The sequence below is a fragment of the Corythoichthys intestinalis genome, chromosome 11 (assembly GCF_030265065.1).
Source record: "Corythoichthys intestinalis isolate RoL2023-P3 chromosome 11, ASM3026506v1, whole genome shotgun sequence".
In the NCBI taxonomy this organism is placed as follows: domain Eukaryota; kingdom Metazoa; phylum Chordata; class Actinopteri; order Syngnathiformes; family Syngnathidae; genus Corythoichthys; species Corythoichthys intestinalis.
Window position 1 is genome coordinate 31,560,514 of NC_080405.1, and position 9,731 is coordinate 31,570,244.

Consider the following 9,731-nt stretch of genomic DNA (forward strand, 5'->3'; position numbering starts at 1 on the left):
CTTATTCAGATTTGTTTCAAGACTACAGTTACAGTTAGACTTCACTTTGATGGTTAATGCAGTTATTGCAATTTTGTTGTTTTATCACAATAGATTGGTTTATTTACATTTCAAAAAACCAGAAGCCATTCATTTACGAATGTGATTGCACTTTAGTTTACATATTTAAATGTCCAGAAATTAGATTTGAAAGAAAGCAAAATAAAATGCTTTTTCTGTCAAATATATTGTTATAATCATTTGTTTTGGATGTGCTGTAATTATTTTCTGTATAAAAATTAATTTGGTTTTCAAAAAGTCTTTTTTCAAACTTGAGTCTTGTAAAAGAGGGGGTCGTCTTATAATCAGGGCCGTCTTGTATTCGGGCCAATACGGTAATAAAGCAAATGTGACACACAGAATATCTTGCTAAAATTTGCTTAAATATATTGTTCTACGTGAAGGACGTCAGCCAAGGTCGGCCCCTCACATTTTTACCACACCAAATCTGGCTCCCTTTGCAAAAAGTTTGGACACCCCTGGTCTAGAGAAATATTTCAAAGCGATATTAAATATTTCTAAACGTGTGTCCTGTGTTTAAGATAGATAATGAATTTCTGGTTTTGGATATGTCTAGCCCCTTTGGGAGATGATTTTCCTGTGCCAAGCTCACCAGAGGCTGAGGAGACATCCCAACTTTCAGCCAGGGAAAGGAGGAGGTTGACCAAACAGTCCCAGAATTCCCCGGTACTGTTTTTAACACATTCAATCCTCAGTCTGTGAACTTGACTTATGACATTCATCTTGCTGTTTCTGTGACACTATCATCTTGCTATAATGCTACAGTGTGGAGTGTTAACTATTTCATTTTTTTATTTTTGCTTTACTTTTGATGGTTAGGAACGAGAAAATGATGTCCATCCAGGTAGCAGTAACCGAGGAGAGGCAGAGTCAAGCAGTGAAGGAAACAGCCAGGAAAAGATGTCCCCCGAAAGTCGCGGCAACACAGCAGGTACAGCGCTGTTAAAATACTTCAAACCTGTCTTTAAATGTAGTTAATGATTCATCCTCCCCCAATCCCCAGGAACAGTGGATTTGTATGGTGATGATGATGATGATTTTTTACCTCCCCAAATTTCTCGCCTCACTCACAATCGTCAAAGTTCAATGGAATCCTCCTCAACGGATCTCTGGATGCGACCTGGTACTTCAGAAACTCTCAAATGTTTAGAGGAATCTGTGAAAAGGGACCCATTGACAACATAGCTTTTACTGGCTTCTAAAATGCTGTAGTTAATTCTTATAGTTTAATGTGAAAGAACGTTTTCTATCAGGAACTTAGCGAAGTTACAGGGCAAAGTTTGCTTTAATTTATTTTACAATACAATAATAAAAATTTAAATATTTTTGATGTTTTAATTGGTGCTTTTTCTTTCCAATGTTTTATTTTTTTACTTCCGATTCCTCAAATGAGCTAACGAGTTCGGTTTCTATAACAAACTGCTTTTTTGCTATCTGATGACAAAGCTTAACTTGTTTGAGAAATCAGCTGCTACTGGGAATGTCTCGGCTGGATGACGATACAAGTTTGACCAGAGACAATTTTTGCAGTTGCAAATGTAAGGCCATGAAAACAAAAGCTCTTAACATATTTCAGAACACATCTTGCCAAATAGAGACAAATGAAAAGCCAAAAAAATGGCGATGGCTGAGAGTCCATAACGGATGTTAATGTTTAAAAAAAAAAAAAAAAAAGCATTTTTTAACAAAATCCTCTACAATGTGTTTTTTTTTTTTTTTTTTCCAAAAGACTTTCCATTTCAATCATGTACAATATTTAAAACATATACTCACACATTACTTTTCCCTCTTTACAGCTATGTACAATGTGAAATGCAAGCTCATAAATTGTTTTGTGCAATAATATTTTTGTAAATGCTGAAAACCTTGATTTTTCTCCTAAGACCTCATTTTTGAATGCAAGATGTTCAGGCATTTTTGGAGCAAGAGATTCACTACAAATCATTCATTTCATAAAACTGGACAATGGAAAATATTTTTGCTTGTCCGAATCGGTTTTAATTTTTCAAAAAAGCCAAAAAATGACATTATTATAATTTCAGGAGTAGTAGGTGCAGGCGTTTTTAAATAAAGTGAATAAAAGTAAAATGCCAAAGATAAATATTCAAGCACAGGGTAGTCATTTTATATAAATGGCACCCAAAGGTTTTTCAAAAACACCATTGACATTAAAATATTAATAACAGTGAGTAATAACCGTAAATATGTAGAATAATCCTGAATAAAGTAAAAACTTTATTTTTTAACTTAGTGGATTTGCTATGCTCATTAAGTGAAGTACTGTACAGGGATCCCTCGCTACTTCGCGCTTCAAAATGTGTGCCCTCAGGTCATCGCGGATTTTTTTACCAAATAAAAAAAATGCAGTATTTGATAGAGCTGTCTCAATCCGATTACGTAGTCTCTCTCCCTCGATCCTTACGCTTTTTTTGGTCAGACTGTTGTTGCTTAAAAGTTAACGATGTTCGACATACATTAAGGTTTGATCTTGCCAAAGACGCGAGGAAAGCCGAAACTTCAAAGCGCCGCATATATCAATCATCGTTTAAAGCCAAAACTTCAAAGCGCCGCATATATCAATCATCGTTTAACTTGTTAAACAGTTGCTGTGGCAACTCGTGTGTAAGTGAGCAGCTTCACCAGATTTTAATGGACTCACTCAATGAAGCATTTACCGTAATTCCATACCGTAATACCGTAAATATAACGCGCACCCGAAATTTAACTGTAAAATCTTGGGAAAATTCTTGTACTCATGTATAAAGTGCACCCTAATTTTAGCACCATTTTCCGTAGTAAAAATTGCTCATAGTATAATAATTTTCACAAAGTAAGCGGTCAACATTTTGTTACCGGCATCCCCAAGGGGCCACTGTCACGTTTGAATATGACTGGCATTGCCAATTTTTCGTGGAAGAAGCGGGTTTGAAGGGAGAGAGAGAGCAGGTGTTGCATAGAGTTACACGGTGTTAATCGGCTGTGTCCCCCACTGGATTTTTTTTTTTTGTTAAAGTATCCATCAAAGCCATCCAACACGTTTAAGTGTTTTTATACACCTCTCCACCTTCCTAAAGGAAACAGCAGATTGGTAAAAATACGAAACGGATCACCGTATACGTTCTCTTCAAGACAACATGGCCGTGTCAGTAAGCCGGGAAGGTTGTGATGATAAGGTAAGAAAATTTTAAATAATAGACGAATAGTACAACAAAAGCATTTTAGTTTTATTGTGAACAAGATCATTAAAAGAATTATTCACAGCATGAAAGTTGATTTTTATATCACTGTCATTCAGATCAGGTAACATTGTTCTGGACCATGCTGACACTGGAGCATGAATTTTGATGAAGCTTTGTCTCCATCCCTGTACCTGTGTATAACGCTCACCCATTATTTTACAAGTCATTTTGGGAGGAAAAGCGCATTATATTTGGGGAATTACGGTAATAAAGACAAGCATTTTTTACTTTAATCTTGTTTAAAATTAATTCGGTGGGACAGTAACATGTTTAAAACTTATACATTTGACGTGCTTAAAAACCATTTATTGACATATATCAAAGTGTTAATTATATACAATGTTTTTTTTAATTACCGTATTGGCCTGAATATAAGACGGGCCTGATTATAAGACGACCCCGTTTTTCAAGACTCAAGCTTGAAAAAGACTTTGAACACCAAAATTTTTATACAGAAAATAATTACAGTACATCTGAAACTAATGATTATAACAATATATTTGAGAGACATGTTATTTTGCCTCATTCAAATCTTAATATCTGAACATTTAAATATGTAAACTAAAGTGCAATCACATTCGTAAATGAATGGCTTCTGGTTTTTGAAATGTAAATAAACCAATCTATTGTGATAAAACAACAAAATTGCAATAACTGCATTAACAATCAAAGTGAAGTTTAACTGTAGTCTTGAAGCAAATCTGAATAAGGAAAAAAATTGCAATAAAATAATGCAAACTGGTTAAACTTGAGAGTTGCTTGGATCTGTCATGACAGAACATCGCTTCAATGATATCTGGCGCAATCTAGTGTCGTAAATGGGTATTACGTCTAGACCGCGAATATAAAAGAACCCCCACTTTTTCAGTCTTATTTCAATGCAAAAAAACACCGTCTTATATTTGGGCCAATACGGTATGCTTTGGTGGTAAAAAAGTGAAAAACAGGTATGTACTGTCTCTTTCCAATGCTAAATCTGAATAAATAGTTTGAAGAACAAAAAAAAAAAATGGGGTGGTGGGGTGCGCTACTTTGCGTTTTTTCACTTATTGTGGCCGGTTCTGGTCCCCGTTAACGGCGAAAAACAAGGGATCACTGTACCATTTCAGATGAAGTTCCCAACCCTTGCTCAGTCAGTTATAATTAAGTCCAGATATATACAGACTAGCATAACTGGGTATGCTGCATTTTCAATTTAATTCAATTTATTCACACACATTCATATTTACAAAGTGTACATCATATAGTGCTGAGCCAAGATTATGTGCGAGTCAGGTCTCCTTAAGAAGCTACTAAAAGCCTATAGTCAGGAGCCTGCTTACATCAAGAAAATCAGAAGAGCTGAAAGGGTGAGTTGTAGCATATTACAGTATCCTCATACAATAACATACTAATAAACAATAACACACACAAAAGATATACTTCCCTAGAAGAGAAGAATTTATAACCTAGGTATGTTGGAATTGTTCTATTTACTGATCAGAATACTTTTTAGCATCGTATAAGAGGTCAAGATGGATTTCAACACTATACACACTATTCCTAGTAGGAATGGGAACCTCTTGGTACCTCATGATGCGATATGATTTGCGATACAAAGCTCACGATAACGATGATTTGACGATATGGCGATACAACAATTATCGATACATTGGTAAGGAGATCATTCTACGATATTCTACAAACAACTAACAGAAAAATAAGCTGTGAATTGGAGTGAGTTTATTAATAGTAGACGTCCAATCCATTTGAACTGGGAGGGTGGCAGCGAATGAATGTTCATTCGCTGCCATCCCTCCCAGTTCAAACGGATTGAACGTCTATGGCCGTCAGTGGCAGCCAATGCCAGGCAATAATTAATTAAAGTAATTTGGGGCCATTTACCTTTTGATTTTCAGTTAATTCCTGTTGATTTTGGGGTATTTTATGGGTCACTTCCTGTTTATTTTTAGTTACAGAGCAGGAATTGACCTGGGAATCACCCAAATGAATAGGCAGTGACTCAAACTCAACGGAAAATGACCTGTAAATGCCCTAAAATGAACAAGTGACCTGTAAAAGTGTAAATGCCCTGAAAATCGGACAGAATGACTGTGATTACTCTGGTTTTGAATGAACAAACGTTCCCAGTCTAAATGGATTGGGCGTCGAGCACCGTTAATGCAGCCTTAGAGTTAACAGACACTATTATGGTAGAAGATTTTGGTAGCAACTTGTTGGTTCCTTTTTAGTTATTTTTTGGACATTGACACCTTTTTAAAACGATATCTCGATTCTTGACAGGAGCATATCGATAACCTTTTGGGATACAAATTATCGCTATATATTAGGGGTGTAACGGTACACAACAATCTCGGTTCAGTACGTACCTCGGTTTTGAGGTCACGGTTCGGTTAATTTTCGGTACAGTAAGAAAACAAAATGCAAAATATAAATGTGCTAGTTGTTTATTACACACCTTTGTGCTTTCAACAATAGGAACATTAGCCTATACAAAGCTAGAATTCTGCTCAAAATGTAGTGGGTATTTAAAGATAATAATCCAACAACAATTTGCCTTTCAGATGCCACGTATTGGTCAGCTTTCTTTCTGAAAGAAAGAAGAAAAAAGAAGTCCTGTGCTAAAGAGAAAAGCAATCCCAATGACAAAGATTTTAACATGTATTTTACAAATGAAATGCCTTAATGAATCATTTTTTTTTCTTATGAACGGTTTTCAAAAGCTTAATTGGTGGATTTTTTCAAGTTCAAGCGCCACACAGAAATTCATAAATTTAATTGTGTAAGCAGGATCTGTGTATTATTCTTATTATTTAATTACAGGTGTTTTAGCTCATTTCCATTTATTTTATTTAAATGGGCTACTATTTGTTTTGGTATGTGTTTATATTTTACAAATGTGATGTAGTATTCATTTATATTGTATATTTTATGTTTTGTAACTTTAGTTCCTATGGGAATATTAGTTCCTATTTGTTTTGTTGTGGTAGGAGGGTTTTGTATTGAACACGGGGCCGTGTTGGTTATTATTATAGCAGAAAAGACAACTGTGCCCCAATCTACCACTCAAGAGATTGCATATTACTTTGAAAATCGACTGGATCCACCGTATTTTTACACGAGTGACTTCCGGTCTGCCCGATCCTAGCTAGTAGTATTGACGCAGGAGGGCCGCATCTCACGTCAAATAATAAACTCTGCCGTTCTTTTCGCGTGCGTCGCGTTGAGCCGCTTCTGGGATGCATCTAACATGCGGCCGCACTGCGACTAGTGTGCATTGGCTGATTGACTTTAACGCCCGCGTTTCACTGCGTTCTCGCGGTGGCCACGTTGTCGCGCCTTTGACGTTTCTGAGTTATATACTGTCCTACCGTGTTGGTCCTCATAATAGTAGAGAAGACTGAGTAAATATAATTTACACAAAGAAACTGTAACTCGATCGACTCACAGCCTCGAAAAGTGAGGGTTACATTACGTCAGAAACTCGTTCGGTATGCCTCCGTTCTGAACCGAGCACCAGGTACTGAAACGGTTCAATACAAATACATGTATCGTTACACCAGACATGTCCAAAGTCCGGCCCAGGGGCCAAATGCGGCCCGTGGTCAAATTTCATCCGGCCCCCAGCCTCTGTCATAAAATCAATAACATCTGGCCCGCACACAGACTTCATACATTGGTCAGCAGTACTGCTACAAGCATATGAAGTAGCTTACACACTAAATGCTGCTCCTCATTTACCCACTGAAAGGCAGCAGCACTCTAAGCAACATTACCACATGTGACCCTTTGATCACAATTTTCTAAAATGGCGACAATCAACAAAAAAAGTTGGCTGCAACGGCTGGCGCTTCAAGGATAGGTGGAAACTGGACTATTTCTTCATTAAAATACGCAACAACTGTGTCTGCTTCATTTGCGAATAGACAGAGTTCAATATGAGGCGATATTACCAAACAAGACACGCTGACACGTACTACAAGATTACAGGGTAGATACGTAGCGAGAAATTGAAGCAACTTGAAGCTAGTTTAATTTCACAGCAGTAGTATTTCGCAAGAGCCCGAAAGTCGAAAGAGAACGCCACAAAGGCTAGTTGCAAAATTGTTGAAATTATTAATTAAAAAATAATAATAATAAAGCAGATGTGACACACAGAACGGGTTGCTAAAATTTGCTTAAATATATTGTTCTACGTAAAGGTTGTCAGCCAAGGTCGGCCCCCCACATTTTTACCACACCAAATCTGGCCCCCTTTGCAAAAAGGTTGGACACCCCTGCGGTACACCCTTAATACAGTGCCTTGCAAAAGTATTCGGCCCCCTTGAACCTTGCAACCTTTCGCCACATTTCAGGCTTCAAACATAAAGATATAAAAATTTTAATTTTTTGTCAAGAATCAACAACAAGTGGGACACAATCGTGAAGTGGAACAAAATTTATTGGATAATTTAAACTTTTTTAACAAATAAAAAACTGAAAAGTGGGGCGTGCAATATTATTCGGCCCCCTTGCGTTAATACTTTGTCGCGCCACCTTTTGCTCCAGTTACAGCTGCAAGTCGCTTGGGGTATGTTTCTATCAGTTTTACACATCGAGAGACTGACATTCTTGCCCATTCTTCCTTGCAAAACAGCTCGACCTCAGTGAGGTTGGATGGAGAGTGTTTGTGAACAGCAGTCTTCAGCTCTTTCCACAGATTCTCGATTGGATTCAGGTCTGGACTTTGACTTGGCCATTCTAACACCTGGATACGTTTATTTTTGAAGCATTCCATTGTAGATTTGGCTTTATGTTTTGGATCATTGTCCTGTTGGAAGATAAATCTCCATCCCAGTCTCAGGTCTTGTGCAGATACCAACAGGTTTTCTTCCAGAATGTTCCTGTATTTGGCTGCATCCATCTTCCCGTCAATTTTAACCATCTTCCCTGTCCCTGCTGAAGAAAAGCAGGCCCAAACCATGATGCTGCCACCACCATGTTTGACAGTGGGGATGGTGTGTTCAGGGTGATGAGCTGTGTTGCTTTTACGCCAAACATATCGTTTTGCATTGTGGCCAGAAAGTTCAATTTTGGTTTCATCTGACCAGAGCACCTTCTTCCACATGTTTGGTGTGTCTCCCAGGTGGCTTGTGGCAAACTTTAAATGAGACTTTTTATGGATATCTTTGAGAAATGGCTGTCTTCTTGCCACTCTTCCATAAAGGCCAGATTTGTGCAGTGTACGACTGATTGTTGTCCTATGGACAGACTCTCCCACCTCAGCTGTAGATCTCTGCAGTTCATCCAGAGTGATCATGGGCCTCTTGGCTGCATCTCTGATCAGTTTTCTCCTTGTTTGAGAAGAAAGTTTGGAAGGACGGCCGGGTCTTGGTAGATTTGCAGTGGTCTGATGCTCCTTCCATTTCAATATGATGGCTTGCACAGTGCTCCTTGAGATGTTTAAAGCTTGGGAAATCTTTTTGTATCCAAATCCGGCTTTAAACTTCTTCACAACAGTATCTCGGACCTGCCTGGTGTGTTCCTTGATTTTCATAATGCTCTCTGCACTTTAAACAAAACCCTGAGACTATCCCAGAGCAGGTGCATTTATACGGAGACTTGATTACACACATTTGGATTCTATTTATCATCATCGGTCATTTAGGACAACATTGGATCATTGAGAGATCCTCACTGAACTTCTGGAGTGAGTTTGCTGCACTGAAAGTAAAGGGGCCGAATAATATTGCACGCCCCACTTTTCAGTTTTTTATTTGTTAAAAAAGTTTAAATTATCCAATAAATGTTGTTCCACTTCACGATTGTGTCCCACTTGTTGTTGATTCTTGACAAAAAAAATTAAATTTCATATCTTTATGTTTGAAGCCTGAAATGTGGCGAAAGGTTGCAAGATTCAAGGGGGCCGAATACTTTTGCAAGGCACTGTATATACCCATTTGGATATTTTGTCACACCCCTAATTTCTAATCTTATATCGGTCCAACTGAGCATTAAAAGTCTCACGCTAGACATCCAATCCATTTTGACAGGGATGTTGATTTGCCCCTCTGGGTCTAAATGGATTGGCCGTCCATTGCCGTCAATGACACTGAAACATGAGTATTCACATTCAGTCCTCCCGGTTTGGATTCATTTGATGTCTATCATTGTCAATGAAAAGAAGAGTTAATGATCATAAATTGAATCAATAATAAGTTTCTTTTAGTTTGCATGTGCCGTTTGTTGAGTTCGCATTGCCTATGAGAAACTGATTAAAAAAAAAAAAAAAAAAAAAAATCATTCGTCATGCAAATTATTGTACTGCTGAAATCACGTATACAGTATTGTAAGTACAACGTTTGGAAAAGACTGCGCATGTGCAAGAAGGAGGGGGCGGCTGAAGTTGGGGTGTTGTCGAGAGCGTTAAGATGACTTCTTCTCATTGGCGGA

General features: G+C 37.7%; 1 protein-coding gene across 3 annotated transcripts in view; it reads left to right on the forward strand.

Annotated features, from left to right (window-relative positions):
- LOC130923769 (centrosome and spindle pole-associated protein 1-like) overlaps positions 1 to 1,781 on the forward strand; it is a 28,604-nt gene extending 26,823 nt beyond the window's left edge. For 2 of the 3 annotated variants that reach the window (XM_057849731.1, XM_057849733.1), the window contains exons 26-28: positions 617 to 726; positions 880 to 991; positions 1,064 to 1,776. In XM_057849731.1, the coding sequence (XP_057705714.1) occupies positions 617 to 726; positions 880 to 991; positions 1,064 to 1,245 (404 nt within the window). In that variant the 3' untranslated portion in view covers positions 1,246 to 1,776. Of the gene's footprint in view, positions 1 to 616; positions 727 to 879; positions 992 to 1,063 lie in introns of all 3 variants that reach the window. The other variant, XM_057849734.1, reaches the window with a different exon arrangement.
- Positions 1,782 to 9,731: the final 7,950 nt, after the last annotated feature.